A 19,358-nucleotide genomic window follows, 5' to 3' on the forward strand; every position below is an offset into this window, starting at 1 on the left:
CTAGGTTTAAGGATCTGTAAGTCAGTTTATCAGTGGACGTATAGGTACTCCAGGTTTGTGAACTTTATGTAATGATTTTAGGGTGGGGGGCCTTGGAATTTTTCTTTATTGTTCTTTTGATCTGTTTTTCTGTAAAAATTTTCTATGTTTTTCAGGGTTTTTTATAAGTTACTTTGGTATCGGTTTGATGGGTCACTTCTTAAGTCTGTTATGTCCATTGGTAAACTTAACTGAAGCAACATCATACTACTTAGCAAAAAAAAAAAAAAAAAAAAAAAAAAAAAAAAAAAAAAACACACACACACACACACACTGCTACAGACAATATACAAATTCACTGAAAACAGAAGTCTAAATAACTCAAGTGACTTAATAGAAAAAATAAGAATTGAAAACATATCAAACACAGCAACGTTAATTTCATGTGACATAATTTCCATGTACACACAAATCGCAACAAAAACCATCAACATCATAGAAAGAAACCTCCAACTACAAGGAAACATACCCACAAGAAATATCAGCCATACTCTGGCTCATAACAGAGCAAAACAACTGCACATTGAACAACAAATTTTACTCTCAACAAGATGGACTACCTATGGGATCCCCAATCAGTCGCCTCCTAGCTGATATTTTCCCCTGTCAGATAGAAAAACAAATCTTTGACAAAGTTGTAATACTAAAACAGTACAAAATAATGTATTGGTACAGATATGTAGATGGTATAATTTGCTTAATTGATGAACCACAGCCTGGCATAAAAGAACCCCATGACAACATAAACTCCATCCACCTGCAAATACAGGTCACCATTGAAACGCAAACAGATGAAAAACTTAATTTCTTAGATCTCACCATACACAAGAGGAACCAAAAGCATGAATTCGCAATCTACAGGAAACCTACTATCACCAGCACCATTTTTGATAACCAATCCAATCACCCCATAACTCATAAAGAAGCCAGCTTCAGATATTTACTACACAGACTGAACGAAACACCCATGAACGAACATGATTACACACAAGAACTCAACACAATAAAACAAATTGTACAGGAGAATGAATATGATGCAAAGAGTGTGGATAAAATAAACCACAAAACTCAAAAACCAGCAACACTCGCATTCGCGCACACAAAAAACCAAACACCAAATACACTTCAAACTTGCGTGCCTCTTCCAGAGAAACACGCCATGAAGCAAATGAATACTACACAATAACAACACATAATGGCGGCAAAAACTCTGCCCATGTTTGAAAATTCATAGAAAGTGTGTTGTCAAACGACCATAAGTCATAGAAATCAGTGTATTCACCTCGCGAAAACATAAGAGAAAACACTTAAACATCAAAGGCTTAAGTTACACAGAAAAAAAGCGATATATACTCATTTCCACTCATAAATGCATAATAACAGCAAACTAAAAATTAAGCTCTGCTGTTTGCAGATGACATGTTACAGATTGTGTAGCAGACTAGTTACCAACATAAATACCCTATAGCTTCATGTAAGGTACGTAAACTAATGAATACAACCACTCTTTCACCAATTAAGCTATAACTAGAACTTTAGACATAATGTAATAAACAACATACAGTGCATCAGGTTGTTAATATCTCACCTGTGAACTAGAACAAATGATGTATAATACTTTACAACAATTATTCACTCACAATTGTAAATATTTTGTACCAGGAGTTTCACTAAATGTTAATATGTACCAACAATTTCACAGTAATAAAATAAAAAGCCCACTGTAGATAGCACAAAAAGTGCGGAAACATGTCTGGGTAAAACGAAACTGAAAAAGTGTCTTCCATAAGGCGAAATTTCTATTTTCGTAGCAGTTATGGAGGTAAGAAGAACCGCAACACCACAAGATGATTATTGGTTGGTTAGATTTCAGTACAGTTTTTCAGTTGTAATGACATCTTTATGGGCGAGCCGTAATTGGCTAGCTGATGGCCATGGATGTGGTGTTAAATACCTTTCTGTAATGTGAAAATAGTTTTCTTGCTGGTAGAGACATCTGGACAGGAAACAAGTTGTGTTAGTATATAATTTGACCTTTATTAGGATTTTACAGAAACACAATTCTTTCAGTCTTTTCCTTTCCGTATTTTGTCTCTTGCTTTTCGGCAAGCGTTATATAAAATTTTGTGATGCTTTAACTTAAAATTAAGTGCTTGTCACTGTAGTTGCTTAAGCACATTTATAAATAAATCTACAGTACTCAAAATGTTTGGTTCAGACACTTTGTTTGTTAATTTTGTACTGGAATTATTCCACTTAATTTCTGAGTGGTTCTGTTTAATTTCTGTATTACTTTTCAGAGGCAGAAGGTGATGAGGAGGCATCAGGTGGACAAGCGCTATCTAGAAAAGGTTTGTATCACATTTGTCGAAGACATGTTTATAATCAGTGTACGAATAACCAAATATCACATAGTGCGAAATGCAGAGAGTTTTCCTTCATGGTTTATTTTTTTTTTATTTATTTTATTTTATTTTTTTTTTTACTATTCTTGGCTACATTTCCCAATTTTCAAAGATAATTAAAGCTCTCAGTGGCTGGCTTTGTCATTGTTGAAAATTGATTGTTGTCACTGATGCTGGAATATTATTTTACTTACAACCTTCAGCCAAATTATATTTTGATAACTGTTATTATGGAAACCAATGAGTTTTACATATACTACTGCAGATTATATCTAAATCTCTTATGGAAGAGTGCTAGCAGCTCATCTAGCACATTGGAGTCAACAGTGCGATGCATTCCTCTATAACCTTTCACAGTATTATGCTCCCCTAACCCCCGCCCGCCCTTGTGTGGATCCTAGACATGTATTTATCAGCCTGCTCATTACCAACATTTCCTGCCTCTGGAATGTTTCCTTTAATGTAACTTCGTTATTTCAAAGGGACATAAATTCATTTTTATCTTCAAACCGAGTCCGGTTGAATGTCTTCCATAAAATAGCTGCACACTTACAAGGGAACCTCCCCATCGCACCCCCCTCAGATTTAGTTATAATTTGGCACAGTGGATAGGCCTTGAAAAACTGACCACAGATCAATCGAGAAAACAGGAAGTAGTTGTGTGGAACTATGAAAAAATAAGCAAAATATACAAACTGAGTAGTCCATGCGCAAGATAGGCAACATCAAGGCTAATGTGAGCTCAGGAGCGCTGTGGTCCCGTGATTAGCATGAGCAGCTGCGGAGCAAGAGGTCCTTGGTTCAAGTCTTCCTTCGTGTGAAAAATTTAATTTCTTTATTTTCGCAAAGTTATGATCTGTCCGTTCGTTCATTGACGTCTCTGTTCACTGTAATAAGTTTAGTGTCTGTGTTTTGCGACCGCACCGCAAAACCGTGCGATTAGTAGACGAAGGGACGTGCCTCTCCAATGGTAACAGAATACATTTGATCGCAAGGTCATAGGTCAACCGATTCCTCCACAGGAGAACAAGTCTGATATATTCTATACGACACTGGTGATGGCATGTGCGTCATATGACAGGAATATGTTGTCGACCCACCTAACTTGCACTCATGGCGAATGGGTAAAAAGATTCTTCTACCTTGCCTGATTTAGGTTTCCTTGTGGATGTGATAATCACTTCCAAAAAAGTGATGAAAACATAAGAGTGTGTCACATAAACTGCAACAGTTTCACAGTCGAACAGTTTTCCCTGTGCTCTGTCAAAACATATGTTTTTAACGTTTTCAAAATTTTCCGTGTGTAGACCGTCAAATCCTGCATATGTCCAAGCAAATCTGAACATGTCCTGGAATTTTGGAGAGCAAAGTTGATTATTTGTGAGTGCCTGAACTCTGATAATTGTCTGTAAATAACAAGTAAACTTCTCACTCGAGGGAAGACTTGAACCAAGCACCTCTCGTTCCACAGCTGCTCACGCTAACCACGGGACCATGGCACTCCTGAGCTCACACTCTCCTGGATGTTGCCTATCTTGCACATGGACTAGTCAGTTTGTATATTTTGCTTATTTTTTTCATAGTTCCACACAACTTCTTCCTGTTTTCCAGACTGATCTGTGTTCAGTTCTTCAAGGCCTAATCCCTGTGCCAACTTATAACTAAATCTGAGGGGGGTGCAATGGGGAGGTTCCCTTGTTAGTAGAATGTACTAATAGCTTACAGTGTTAAAAGAAAAACACTGTTAGCTGTGCAAAAGTTTATTTTGCAAAAAAAAAAAAAAAAAATTCAATAGTCTTGTGTGACTTAGTTAAAATGGTATGACAATTTTTTCAATTTTGCTGAAAATAATGATTTTTACTGTCTTGTAGTTAATACACCTGCCTCACAGGATTCATTTGCACTTAAGTTTATATTCTGGTGCCCTGAGTAGTGCACTGCAGCATGTGAGCAAACGTCATTTAGTTTTATGGTAGGAGAGTTGTGTATCAATTTTTGCTACACTTGTGATTGTCTCCCAATTTCAGACAAGCGAGCTGCCAAGAAAGCGGCAGCGAAACAGGCGCGGGTAGGGGCCGATGTCAGCAGCGGAACTACAGCGGCCGCAGCCAGTACTCTGACGCCGCCGGAGAGCCCGCCGGCGCAAACACCGGGCACATCGCAACCGGAGAGTGCTCCAGCACCACAGCAGCAGCCGCCGCCGGAGGTATCTCAGACACCGCAGCAGAGACCGGTGCCGCCTCCACAGGTGCCAAGTCCGGAGCGGGAATTTGCACCTTCCACTCCCGGCGGCCGCGGTTACGGCAGAGGTCGGGGTCGCGCCGAGAGAGGCGGCGGAGACGGTGACGTGCGTCCCTTTTCTCCACCACAAGAGGCTGCAGTTGGTGGCTCATCCGGTCAGTGGCAGCAACAGGGTCCTCAGCCAGGTAGAGGCAGAGGACCAGGGGAGAGAGGCAGAGGGAGAGGGAGAGGAGATGGCGGGGGCAGAGGAAGAGGTGGTCCACCGTCAGGAGATGCTTTTCCCAGTCTGGGGCCTCCCAGTGGTGTCTGGCGGCAACAGCAACCTCCCACACAGCAGGTGTCACCGACGGGACCTCCACCACCTCAACAGCAACAACCGGCTCCACCTCAGCAGCCGGTGCCAAAGCAACAACTGGCTCCACCTCAGCAGCCAGCACAGGCCCAGAAAGGTGAGCTACTTCGTAAATCTGTCACAAAACTGCTTCTGGAATTGCGTCCAGACTGCTATAGTCAATATATTTTGCATTTTATTTTATATCCCAGTTAACAGGTATTCTTGACGCACTTTGTTTCTGTCTGGCTCAGTTGATTGTTTTAGTCAGTCAGTATTGCAATCTGAAGGGTTCGAACATGTTTTGTAACAGTTGGTACTGTGGGTTTGCACTGTAGCCAACTAAGACTTATAGTAAATTGTGGCACATAACAGGGTTACATGAAGTCCGGCAACACTTTCAATTATTTAATACACAAGAACCAAACGTTGTACAGATATCATAGTATGACATTTTGAAGAGAAACTCTGAAAGTTTTTTTTTTTTTATGTATTCTGCCACGGCATAGTTTGGTAATTTGCCAATAGTCAGCGCTGGCCGCAAACATGGCAAGTTCAGGTGCGGAGCGAGCTTTCTGTGCTTTGGAGTTCATGAAATGGCCTCCCCAATCACCAGATCTCACTCAGTGTGACTTTTTTCTTTGGGGACACATTAAAGATCTGGTATATGTACCCCCTCTACCACGTGATATACAGGAAAAATATATTTAAAAAAATGCTGTGATTTAACAAAGTGCTGGTAGATAGACACAATAGAAAACACACAAACACAGACACAAATTTCAAGCTTTCGCAACCCACGGTTGCTTCATGAGGAAAGAGGGAAGGAGAGGGAAAGACGAAAAGATGTGGGTTTTAAGGGATAGGGTAAGGAGTAATTCCAATTCCGGGAGCGGAAAGACTTAGCTTTGAGGGAAAAAAGGACAGGTATACACTTGCGCCCGCCCGCACTCACACATATATATATATATCCATCCGCACACATACAGACACAGGCAGACGTGTAAATGCAAAGAGGTTGGTCAGAGATGTCAGTCAAGGCAGACGTACAGGGGCAAAGATGTTGTTGAATGACAGGTGATGTACAACGGGCGGCAACTTGAAATTAGCTGAGGTTGAGGCCTAGTGGGTAACGCGCCGCCCCTCTGACAGTCTCCACGCCCCCCCCCCCCATCTGTAGGTCTCCACGCCCCCCCCCCATCTGACAGTCACCACGCCCCCCCCCACATCTGACAGTCTCCGCGCCCCCCCACCCCATCTGACAGTCTCCGCGCCCCCCCACCCCATCTGACAGTCTCCGCGCCCCCCCCCATCTGACAGTCTCCGCGCCCCCCCCCATCTGACAGTCTCCGCGCCCCCCCCCATCTGACAGTCTCCGCGCCCCCCCCCCCCATCTGACAGTCTCCGCGCCCCCCCCCCCCATCTGACAGTCTGCGCGCCCCCTCCCTCTGACAGTCTCAGCGCCCCCTCCCTCTGACAGTCTCAGCGCCCTCCTCCCTCTGACAGTCCCCGCGCCCCCCCCCCCCCACCTGACAGTCTCCGCGCCCCCCCCCCCCCATCTGACAGTCTCCGCGCCCCCCCCCCCATCTGACAGTCTCCGCGCCCCCCCCCCATCTGACAGTCACCGCGCCCCCCCCCATCTGACAGTCTCAGCGCCCCCCCCATCTGACAGTCTCAGCGCCCCCCTCCCTCTGACAGTCTCAGCGCCCTCCTCCCTCTGACAGTCTCAGCGCCCTCCTCCCTCTGACAGTCTACGCGCCCCCCACCCCCCCCTCTGACAGTCTCCGCGCCCCCCTCCCTCTGACAGTCTCCGCGCCCCTCCACCCCCCTCTGACAGTCACCGCGCCCCCCCCTCTGACAGTCACCGCGCCCCCCCCTCTGACAGTCACCGCGCCCCCCCCTCTAACAGTCACCGCGCCCCCCCCTCTGACAGTCACCGCGCCCCCCCTCTGACAGTCTCCGCCCCCCCTCTGACAGTCTCCGCCCCCCCCTCTGACAGTCTCCGTGCTCCCCCCTCTGACAGTCTCCGTGACCCCCCCCCCCTCCCCTCCGACAGTCTCCGCGCCACCCTCCCCTCCGACAGTCACCGCGCCCCCCTCCCCTCCGACAGTCACCGCGCCCCCCACCCCTCCGACAGTCACCGCGCCCACCTCCCCTCCGACAGTCACCGCGCCCCCTCCCCTCCGATAGTCTCCGCGCCCCCTCCCCTCCGACAGTCACCGCGCCCCCCTCCCCTCCGACAGTCTCCGCGCCCCCCCTCCCCTCCGACAGTCTCCGCGCCCCCCCTCCCCTCCGACAGTCTCCGCGCCCCCCCTCCCCTCCGACAGTCTCCGCGCCCCCTCTCCCCTCCGACAGTCTCCGCGCCCCCCCTCCCCTCCGACAGTCTCCGCGCCCCCCCTCCCCTCCGACAGTCTCCGCGCCCCTCCCCCCTCTGCCCACTGTCCGTCTCCGCGCGCCTCCCCCCCTCTGCCCACTGTCCGTCTCCGCGCGCCTCCCCCCCTCTGCCCACTGTCCGTCTCCGCGCGCCTCCCCCCCTCTGCCCACTGTCCGTCTCCGCGCGCCTCCCCCCCTCTGCCCACTGTCCGTCTCCGCGCGCCTCCCCCCCTCTGCCCACTGTCCGTCTCCGCGCGCCTCACCCCCTCTGCCCACTGTCCGTCTCCGCGCGCCTCACCCCCTCTGCCCACTGTCCGTCTCCGCGCGCCTCACCCCCTCTGCCCACTGTCCGTCTCCGCGCGCCTCACCCCCTCTGCCCACTGTCCGTCTCCGCGCGCCTCACCCCCTCTGCCCACTGTCCGTCTCCGCGCGCCTCACCCCCTCTGCCCACTGTCCGTCTCCGCGCGCCTCACCCCCTCTGCCCACTGTCCGTCTCCGCGCGCCTCACCCCCTCTGCCCACTGTCCGTCTCCGCGCGCCTCACCCCCTCTGCCCACTGTCCGTCTCCGCGCGCCTCACCCCCTCTGCCCACTGTCCGTTTCCGCGCGCCTCACCCCCTCTGCCCACTGTCCGTCTCCGCGCGCCTCACCCCCTCTGCCCACTGTCCGTCTCCGCGCGCCTCACCCCCTCTGCCCACTGTCCGTCTCCGCGCGCCTCACCCCCTCTGCCCACTGTCCGTCTCCGCGCGCTTCCCCCCCTCTGCCCACTGTCCGTCTCCGCGCGCCTCCCCCCCTCTGCCCACTGTCCGTCTCCGCGCGCCTCCCCCCCTCTGCCCACTGTCCGTCTCCGCGCGCCTCCCCCCCTCTGCCCACTGTCCGTCTCCGCGCGCCTCCACCCCTCTGCCCACTGTCCGTCTCCGCGCGCCTCCCCCCCTCTGCCCACTGTCCGTCTCCGCGCGCCTCCCCCCCTCTGCCCACTGTCCGTCTCCGCGCGCCTCACCCCCTCTGCCCACTGTCCGTCTCCGCGCGCCTCACCCCCTCTGCCCACTGTCCGTCTCCTCGCGCCTCACCCCCTCTGCCCACTGTCCGTCTCCGCGCGCCTCACCCCCTCTGCCCACTGTCCGTCTCCGCGCGCCTCACCCCCTCTGCCCACTGTCCGTCTCCGCGCGCCTCCCCCCTCTGCCCACTGTCAGTCTCCGCGCGCCTCCCCCCTCTGCCCACTGTCAGTCTCCGCGCGCCTCCCCCCTCTGCCCACTGTCCGTCTCCGCGCGCCTCCCCCCCTCTGCCCACTGTCCGTCTCCGCGCGCCTCACCCCCTCTGCCCACTGTCCGTCTCCTCGCGCCTCACCCCCTCTGCCCACTGTCCGTCTCCGCGCGCCTCACCCCCTCTGCCCACTGTCCGTCTCCGTGCGCCTCACCCCCTCTGCCCACTGTCCGTCTCCGCGCGCCTCACCCCCTCTGCCCACTGCCCGTCTCCGCGCGCCTCCCCCCCTCTGCCCACTGTCCGTCTCCGCGCGCCTCCCCCCCTCTGCCCACTGTCCGTCTCCGCGCGCCTCCCCCCCTCTGCCCACTGTCCGTCTCCGCGCGCCTCACCCCCTCTGCCCACTGTCCGTCTCCGCGCGCCTCCCCCCCTCTGCCCACTGTCCGTCTCCGCGCGCCTCACCCCCTCTGCCCACTGTCCGTCTCCGCGCGCCTCACCCCCTCTGCCCACTGTCCGTCTCCGCGCGCCTCCCCCCCTCTGCCCACTGTCCGTCTCCGCGCGCCTCCCCCCCTCTGCCCACTGTCCGTCTCCGCGCGCCTCCCCCCCTCTGCCCACTGTCCGTCTCCGCGCGCCTCCCCCCCTCTGCCCACTGTCCGTCTCCGCGCGCCTCACCCCCTCTGCCCACTGTCCGTCTCCGCGCGCCTCACCCCCTCTGCCCACTGTCCGTCTCCGCGCGCCTCACCCCCTCTGCCCACTGTCCGTCTCCGCGCGCCTCACCCCCTCTGCCCACTGTCCGTCTCCGCGCGCCTCACCCCCTCTGCCCACTGTCCGTCTCCGCGCGCCTCACCCCCTCTGCCCACTGTCCGTCTCCGCGCGCCTCCCCCCCTCTGCCCACTGTCCGTCTCCGCGCGCCTCCCCCCCTCTGCCCACTGTCCGTCTCCGCGCGCCTCCCCCCCTCTGCCCACTGTCCGTCTCCGCGCGCCTCCCCCCCTCTGCCCACTGTCCGTCTCCGCGCGCCTCCCCCCCTCTGCCCACTGTCCGTCTCCGCGCGCCTCCCCCCCTCTGCCCACTGTCCGTCTCCGCGCGCCTCCCCCCCTCTGCCCACTGTCCGTCTCCGCGCGCCTCCCCCCCTCTGCCCACTGTCCGTCTCCGCGCGCCTCCCCCCCTCTGCCCACTGTCAGTCTCCGCGCGCCTCCCCCCCTCTGCCCACTGTCAGTCTCCGCGCGCCTCCCCCCCTCTGCCCACTGTCAGTCTCCGCGCGCCTCCCCCCCTCTGCCCACTGTCAGTCTCCGCGCGCCTCCCCCCCTCTGCCCACTGTCAGTCTCCGCGCGCCTCCCCCCCTCTGCCCACTGTCAGTCTCCGCGCGCCTCCCCCCCTCTGCCCACTGTCAGTCTCCGCGCGCCTCCCCCCCTCTGCCCACTGTCAGTCTCCGCGCGCCTCCCCCCCTCTGCCCACTGTCAGTCTCCGCGCGCCTCCCCCCCTCTGCCCACTGTCAGTCTCCGCGAGCCTCCCCCCCTCTGCCCACTGTCAGTCTCCGCGAGCGCGACCTCCCCTGTCCGTCTCCGCGAGCGCGACCTCCCCTGTCCGTCTCCGCGCGCGCGACCTCCCCTGTCCGTCTCCGCGCGCGCGACCTCCCCTGTCCGTCTCCGCGCGCGCGACCTCCCCTGTCCGTCTCCGCGCGCGCGACCTCCCCTGTCCGTCTCCGCGCGCGCGACCTCCCCTGTCCGTCTCCGCGCGCGCGACCTCCCCTGTCCGTCTCCGCGCGCGCGACCTCCCCTGTCCGTCTCCGCGCGCGCGACCTCCCCTGTCCGTCTCCGCGCGCGCGACCTCCCCTGTCCGTCTCCGCGCGCGCGACCTCCCCTGTCCGTCTCCGCGCGCGCGACCTCCCCTGTCCGTCTCCGCGCGCGCGACCTCCCCTGTCCGTCTCCGCGCGCGCGACCTCCCCTGTCCGTCTCCGCGCGCGCGACCTCCCCTGTCCGTCTCCGCGCGCGCGACCTCCCCTGTCCGTCTCCGCGCGCGCGACCTCCCCTGTCCGTCTCCGCGCGCGCGACCTCCCCTGTCCGTCTCCGCGCGCGCGACCTCCCCTGTCCGTCTCCGCGCGCGCGACCTCCCCTGTCCGTCTCCGCGCGCGCGACCTCCCCTGTCCGTCTCCGCGCGCGCGACCTCCCCTGTCCGTCTCCGCGCGCGCGACCTCCCCTGTCCGTCTCCGCGCGCGCGACCTCCCCTGTCCGTCTCCGCGCGCGCGACCTCCCCTGTCCGTCTCCGCGCGCGCGACCTCCCCTGTCCGTCTCCGCGCGCGCGACCTCCCCTGTCCGTCTCCGCGCGCGCGACCTCCCCTGTCCGTCTCCGCGCGCGCGACCTCCCCTGTCCGTCTCCGCGCGCGCGACCTCCCCTGTCCGTCTCCGCGCGCGCGACCTCCCCTGTCCGTCTCCGCGCGCGCGACCTCCCCTGTCCGTCTCCGCGCGCGCGACCTCCCCTGTCCGTCTCCGCGCGCGCGACCTCCCCTGTCCGTCTCCGCGCGCGCGACCTCCCCCCCCCCACACGACACCCCTCTTGCTGCCACCGCGCCCTCCGGCCGCCTCAGCGCCCCACCCCCACCAGCGCCCCTCTCTGGCCGTTTCCTCATTTCCGCGACCCCCCCCCCCCGGCGCCCCTCTCTGTCCGCCTCAGCGCCCCCCCCCCGGCGCCCCCCCGGCGCCCCCCCCCTGGCGCCCGTCTCTGGCCGCCTCCGCGCCCTCCCCCCCCCCGGCGCCCCTCTCTGGCCGCCTCCGCGCCCTCCCCCCCCGGCGCCCCTCTCTGGCCGTCTCCGCGACTCCCCCCCCTGGCACCACTCTCTGGCCATTTCCCCATTTCCGCAACCCCTCCCCCCGGCACCCCTCTCTGGCCGTCTCCGCGACCTCCCCCCGGCACCCCTCTGCCCGTCTCCGCGCGCCCCTCCCCCGGCACCCATCTCATGGCGTCTCCGCGCCCCCCCCCCCCCCCCCCTGGCGCCCATCTCATGCCGTCTCCGCGTGCCTCCCCCCCGGCGGCCAACTCTGGCCGCCTCCGCGCCCTCCCCCCCCGGCGCCCCTCTCTGGCCGCCTCCGCGAGCGCCCCCCCCCGGCGCCCCTCTCTGGCCGCCTCCGCGAGCCCCCCCCCCGGCGCCCGTCTCTGGCCGCCTCCGCGAGCGCCCCCCCCCCCCCCCCCCGGCGCCCGTCTCTGGCCGCCTCCGCGAGCCCCCCCCCCCCCCCGGCGCCCCTCTCTGGCCGCCTCCGCGACCCCCCCCCGGCACCCCTCTCTGGCCGTCTCCGCGACCCCCCCGGCACCCCTCTCTGGCCGTCTCCGCGACCCCCCGGGCACCCCTGTCTGGCCGTCTCCGCGACCCCCCCCCCCTGTGGCACCCCTCTCTGGCCGTCTCCGCGCGCGGCCCCTCCCTCCCCGTCACCCGTCTGGCTTTCTCCGCCCCCCCCCCCCCCCAGCATCACTCTCTTGCCGTCTCCGCGCGCCCCCCCCCCCCCTCGGCACCCCAGAAGTTATGCACTATTTGTGTGAAGTAATCTGAAGAAAATGACAAGAATTGTGGCAAACCAGTTGGTGAAATTGTCATGATGACATTCCTCTACAAACCTCAGTGCTTGTTAGAGATTTTTTGGCAAAGAAACAACTGTTAGCATTGCCTCAGTCACCATATCCCTGACATGGTCCCTTGTGACTTGTTTCTATTCCCAAGGATTAAGAGAACCATAAAAGGATGACTTTTTGCCACCATTGAAGAGATAAAAATAATATTGGTGAAGGAGCTGGACACCACAATCAAAAGTGAGTTCCAGAAGGGCCACCGAGCGAGGTGGCGCAGTGGTAAGACACTGGACTCGCATTCGGGAGGACGACGGTTCAATCCCGCGTCCGGCCATCCTGATTTAGGTTTTCCGTGATTTCCCTAAATCACTCCAGGCAAATGCCGGGATGGTTCCTCTGAAAGGGCACGGCCGACTTCCTTCCCCATCCTTCCCTAATCCGATGAGACCGATGACCACGCTGTCTGGTCTCCTTCCCCAAAACCAACCAACCAACCAGAAGGGCCTGCAAGATTGGGAAAAACACTGACACAAGTGTATTGTATCTGAGGGGGATTACTTTGAAGGAGACAAAGTTCATGTTGATGAATAAATATACTACAAGAAAAACAAAAATTCCCATTACTTTTGATCACACCTTGTATATTTTTATGTATGTATTCTATGTCCGCCCAAACATTCCGTATGTTATTGCTAAAAATATGAAGTAAATCAGTAAAGGACTTTTCAACATTTGTGTTAACAACCTTAAACTGTGTCCTTGTATAGTTGTACAGATTTATTTGAAGGCACTGACATTTATTTCTAAGTATAGCAAATGAAACAAAGAAAAAGATAAACATTATTTGTTTAGGCTCCCTAGAGCTGTAGCAGTGTGAGAGATCATTGAGGGGTGTGTGGCGGATATGCATTTCTTCCTTTGTGATGCTTGACATTGCTGTCTCTGATGGACCTTTTCAGTGGTCTATGTGATGGACCTTTTCAGTGGCCCATGTGGCGTTGGGTACTAGTGATGTACTTTGTTGTGACATGAAAGCATCTGCTGGTGAACTCCAACTGCTGCATGCTGCCCAATGAGTTCCTCAGACAAATAATAAGACACAAGTATAAGTGCTAACATATATCATCACACACAGAAGTTCTGACAATTGCATTATTTAAAACACTATCATTGATGTAATGTAACATTAACAGAAAACGTGTACTTGTTTCTGTATGACAGAGGATACAGAAAACTTTGCATCTCTAACTGTGGAGAGAAAAATCCCAAGTAAAACTACGCAGAAATCCTTCACCCTCATAAGTGCAGCCCCATATAAACATGTAGTAAGCATGTAACTATTTGTCAAGTAATCTAATTCAGACTTTAGATGTTATGTTACAATTTTTATTCATTTATATACACTTCCAATGATGTCACTGCCAAATAACATAGCTTGCTGAAATGTGGACCACACACAGAAAGAACAGTTAATTTATAGTATGGGAGTTAAGTGAAAAAATACAAAGAGAAATGAACAGAAATGACACTTTTATTCAAAGACAATAATTACACTGAAGTCAGTGATTTATGATGCTCCCCTGGGTCATCCATTCGCCGAATATCTCCTAGTTTCAAAAGCAGTTCCACCCATACCATTTGATGTGATCATGCATTGTCATGTATAAAAATGAAGGCAGGGCCAAAAGCACCCCTGAAAAGACACACACGAGAAGTACAGTGTCAAAATAGTATTGGCCAGTGACAGTTTAGTGTCCTAAGGTTTGGAAGTCAGTATTGCCAAGCAACATTATGCCTCCCCACACTATAACCATGGATCACCAAAATTATCATGTTTGACAATGTTCCTGGGTGCAGTGTGCATTCCTACTTCATGCCATATGAAGGTCCATCCAGCATTGTCGAACTTGATGGTTTTGGTGGTCCATGTGATGGTTTTGGTGGTTTTGTGGTGTGGGAAAGTGTAATGTTGCTTGTGTATACTGGCCTACAAATCTTTGAACATGGTACACTCACCAGTCAACAGTTCTGTGACACTGTACTCCTTCCCCATGTATGTCTTTTTGGGGATGCTTTTGGTCCTGACCATTTTTGTACACAATGAAGCATGATTACACCAAACGGCATGGGCAGAGCAGCTCTTGTAACAAGAAGATATCCAGTGAATGGACTGGCCTGCCTCTTTCTTCCTCTGACTTAAATCCCATTGAGCACATGTAGGATGCCTTTGGGAGACTCATTGCAGCCTGTCCACAAGCACCAATAACCATTCAACAGTTGTCAACCGCTTTGTTGGAGGACTGGAACACCATACCACAAGAACGCCTTACCAACCTTGAGGCCAGCCTCATAATGTGTTGCAGAATAAACACTGCTGCTGCTCTTATTTTTTCTGCATGGGCTCTTTTCCATTCCTCTGTCGATTTTGTGCCTGCAAGCTTCGTTCTGACTTGACTTCCCATATGTCAACTTTCTGCCTAAATAACTTTGTCCAATATACCTGAATAATTTATCTGAGCTTTTGTGACCTCTTGTATCCAGGGTGTAGTTTTAAATCCTCCTATGTATTTAAGAATTTTGTGCATAAGTCTTGTTTTGCAAAGCCTAGAGACTTGCTCATAAAATTTTAATCGGCTTTTTCTAATGTCTGCTGCAAGGTTGGACAATTTATCAGTTACTAGAATGAGATTTTTCACTCTGCAGCAGAGTGTGCACTGATATGAAACTTCCTGGCAGATTAAAACTGTGTGCCAGACCGAGACTCGAACTCGGGACCTTTGCCTTTCGCGGGCAAGTGCTCTGAGGACAGAGCGTGAGTCGTGCTTGGTTAGCTCAGTCGGTAGTTTTAATCTGCCAGAAAGTTTCAATTTATCAGTTGTTTCACAAGATTGTAGTCCATAGCCCTCTGCTGTTTTCTTTGGCCCTAGTATCTTTCTGACTTTGTGTTTATCCTTTAATAAGTTTTGTAGGTCACTTTTTATGTTTTGACCGTCAGGTTTTCACTGGCATACAAGACTTCAGGTTTTAATACTGTATTATAGTGCCTAATTTTAGTGTTTTTGGACAAGCATTTTTTATTATACACCTTGTAGGTTCTTCATAGGCTCTCTTTAGTTTTTGGAGGTGAATGTTTTTTGCTATTTTTCTCTTGCCTTGTACTGTCAAGGACTTCACCTAAGTATTGAAAATATGGGACTGTATTGATATGACTGTATTTTGTAGTAAAGGTTTGGGCGTCAGTTTTGTGGCGATGAAATCAGACTTAAGGATATTTGCAGACCAACTTTCTCTGCACATTCTTTAAGAGCTTCAACCTGTTAGATTTTTGGTTTCTCATCATCCACTAGGCTAAATCATCAGCAAGTTAGATTTTTGGTTTCTCATCATCCACTAGGCTAAATCATCAGCAAAAGCTAAACATGAAATTCTTAAGTCGTCCTTGACTTGGCTAATCTGTATAGGTTTCCAGCAGTTTTTCTTCTTCAGTTCCTTATCCCATTCACGGATGAACTTGTCCAGCCGAAGGTTGAATACGAGAGTAGATGACCCATCACCTTGTTGGATGCCAGTTTTGATCAGGAAGGGCTCAGGTATTTCACCTATGAATTACACCTTGGAGGTAGTATCAGTCAGTGTTTCTTTGTTGAGGTTAAGGGATTTTGGATCTAACCCTTGTTCTTCAAGGATATCAAAAAGTGCTTGTAGGTCAACAGTCGTATGTCTTTTCAGTGTCAGCAAATGTGCAAATTATAGGGCTGTTTCTGACTGCTTTGCATTTTAGCACAGTCTTTAGATTGAAAATTTGTTCTGTGCAGGATCTACTGGGGCGAAAGCCACCTTGGTATTCAACAATTTTGTTTTCCATTTGGCCCTTGTGCTCTTTGAAGAAGACTGCCTGATAGAACTTTATATGCGACCTGAAGTAGGGATATGCCTCTATGTCCCACCATATTCATTTATTGTTATGCCTCTTATAATTTTATGCTTAGAACTACGTCCCACCTTATTAATTTATTATTATCCGTGCTTCATCATTGACATGTGAAATACCAGTGCAACTATATCCCACTTTTGGGTACATGTTAAATTCAAACTATAACCCAATATTCTATTGGCCCTTCAACATAGTACACATAGGCCACTTTTTGTTTGTGCCTCATTCCCTTTATTACTCTTATTAAAACAAAATAATAATAATTATATTTTTCCCCTTTTGATGCTAGCATTTTACAATGCTTCGTTTGGAGGCTACATACATATTATGTGTGATTTGTGGACTAACAATGAAGAGAGCTGATTAGCTAGTTGCGCCTTTTGCATAATCTTAAATCTTTCAGGTAAGCCAGGGAGAGAAATTAGCCTGATCACTTATACTAGTGTAAGGTAACCTTCCCTTACAAAAACTATATAAATACAACTGTAGCATTTAATGAATTCAAAATGATTCACATCACCTTGACAGGATTTTGTCATTTAATAAATTAAATATACAAAACCCATTATGAAATGTACTAAATCACATTTCATAAAATCTTCATTCATAATTTGCCCTTGGCCAGACGCAAACATTAATTTATATGATGATCTTAATCAAAACTTGATAGTGGATTGACATCATTAATTATAGTATGTCTCTCATAGTGGAAGACTCTGAGGATGTTCTGTTTCCTCCAGCATTTGAACTGCTGTTAACATTGCCATTTCTGGTGGAGTCTATCTGAGCAAATCCTGATGAGAAAACTGTCATTTCTCAAACATGCTGCTCAAAGAGTATCTCACAGTAGTAGTAACACACGCATTTTTATGAACATATAATAGCATATGCAAAAGTGCAGACTTGCACATTTCAAGCATACTGTCTAACAAACACTAATTTGAAGAACATGTTTACTCATTGACAAATGTTGATGAGGGAACAGAAAACTTCACTCTCGCAACTCTGGAGGAAAAACTCCAGTTTATGCAAATTGAAGGTGAAGTGGGGAGGAAGAAAAGAAAAAGACAAAAAAGGAACTGATATCAGTTGCATTGGAACTTCATGCAGAATCATTTTAACTAAGCAGAAACTTAGTACTGTTGCCTTGTGGTGCCACTGCCTGGATAACATTGATGACTATCTGGTTTCCCCTCCCTCATCATGACAAAGGCTACAGTTGCAGTGCATACTTGTTGCCGTGAAGTTGGTAAGTGGTAGGATGTATTGTTACTTTCATATTACTTGATTGTGTGTGAAGTGTAATATAATATTGAAGTGTTCTGCATTCGTCATGTATACCTTGTACACTTGCTGTTATTACTGAGTGCCTCACTTCCATGTCATCTTCTTCATACAACATTTCCACAATCTTTTTCCTGGAAAACCTATCATCTTGATTACCAGAATGATTATCAGACACAGTCAAATGACAGATAGCAGGATCCTCTTTCATTACCATGATTATCGATTATAAATTCAAACACCTCATTCTCATCACTACTGGCTTCGTCATTGCTATCATTATTACAACTAAAGTCAGAATCCGACCCACTGTCACTTACGCTATGCTTTAGATTTCGTACCTCTTCCACTTTTTTCTCTATTTCAGTCAATTTTGAATCTACATTTTCATTTACTTTTACTGGTTTTTCCTCTACCACTACTGCACATTTGGTTTCTACCTCCATTTCAAAATCGTGTTTAATCTGATGTATTTGGTTCTCAAGTTTAACCCTGTTTTCAGCTCAGTTTCCTGGCAGCTTTGACTTCCTGTTTACACTGTTTTTTAGAAGCCCCCATCTTCCTACTATAGTCATCACAAAGCTTCTTTCTCTCTTCTACACATTTACTACTCAGCAGTGTTAATTTCTCATTAGTGTCCTGTACTACTACCTCTCTTTTCATCACAATCTTTAGCTACCGCTTCAACTTTCTTATTTAATTCTACAAGATTAGAGCTGACTATCTTAATCTCCTTCTTAATTTATTTCTTCAGTTCATCCTTTAAGTTAACCATGTCAGTTCTAATGGTATCAGCTTTCTTTTCCACCTTACTAATGTCTTCTTTCACACTACTTTCCATTCCATTCATGTCATCTTTCATACTCATTTTACTCAAACAACTCGGACTACTTACAATTTTCCTTAACATTGCTCCCATATTTTCATCAGCCATAAACTTTTGCCCTTGCTGACTTTCGCTGCTAGGTTCCTTCTACTTAACCTTAATGATCACGTACAGTTCAGTGCTGTTTTTGTCCATTTCGCTCTTTACAGTAGGACTTCGTCCCCATCCTTCAAAGTTACATTCATGTTTGCTTTATAATCGTCTACAGAGCCAGTCCCCCTTAGATCTTTCTGTTCATTTAACAACTTAACCTCTACAGCTTTATTCTCTGTCATACTGTCTTGTTCGTTAATGTCACTCATTATGTATCACTTATTACAAATCAGCTTTTGCTATGAAATTACCTTATTCTCATTCACTCTTCTTCCTCTTCTTCTTCTTCTTCTTCTTCATCTTCATCTTCTTCTTCTGCTGCTGTTGCTGTTCCCATCTGGATCTGCAAGGCTGCGGAAAGTTGTAATTCTCTTGGCAAGGTGTTTTGGTTTATCTCTGGTCAGCTGTGTCCACCTGCGTGCTGGTTGGCTGCTCCTGTAATCAGCTGCTGCTTCCATAGAACTCGTTCACTGATTGGCTGCTGCATCTTCTTCATTATGAAACCCCAATGCTGATTGGCTGTATCACTTCTTGCATTTAAAACTGTACTGTAAACAACTCAAGTTCACACTTCACTGTCAATTTTCATGAGTTCTTGTTTATTGTGCCCACATACAATAATCCTCATGTTGGGGCACTACATATAGCGGTTCTACCTACTTTATTTCTTTCTTCGTTTGTTATCCTCATTGTCGACGTACTGGCTGAAAAATGGGGTGTGGAAGTCAGACAAGGACTACTTTAAATGATGTAGCTGAGAGGTGCATTTCACAGTACTTTAATTTCACTGTTCACAACCCCCTAATAAGGCACAGTTATATGGCCAGTGCACTATTTTTTAACTTTCAATAAGCCTCGTTAATAGGTTTCAGGCGAACGTCCACATACTGCTACAATAATTTACTATTGAACATCTACGAGCAGTAAAAACCTAACCACAAAGTTCACAGTTCTTGCAGAATAGAAAGGTACATATGGAGCAGAAACTGTCTATGTTTTTACACATGGCGTAATTG

The 19,358-nt window shown here is 50.8% G+C and overlaps 1 protein-coding gene across 4 annotated transcripts in view; it reads left to right on the forward strand.

The window, feature by feature from the left end:
* Window positions 1-19,358, forward strand: part of LOC126202940 (protein argonaute-2-like) — a 250,858-nt gene that overhangs the window by 55,398 nt on the left and 176,102 nt on the right. For all 4 annotated transcript variants that reach the window (XM_049937038.1, XM_049937035.1, XM_049937037.1 and 1 more), the window contains exons 4-5: window positions 2,340-2,390; window positions 4,472-5,134. In XM_049937038.1, coding sequence (XP_049792995.1) covers window positions 2,340-2,390; window positions 4,472-5,134 — 714 coding nt within the window. The remainder of the gene's footprint in view (window positions 1-2,339; window positions 2,391-4,471; window positions 5,135-19,358) is intronic.

This window comes from Schistocerca nitens, chromosome 9 (genome assembly GCF_023898315.1).
Source record: "Schistocerca nitens isolate TAMUIC-IGC-003100 chromosome 9, iqSchNite1.1, whole genome shotgun sequence".
Lineage (NCBI taxonomy): Eukaryota > Metazoa > Arthropoda > Insecta > Orthoptera > Acrididae > Schistocerca > Schistocerca nitens.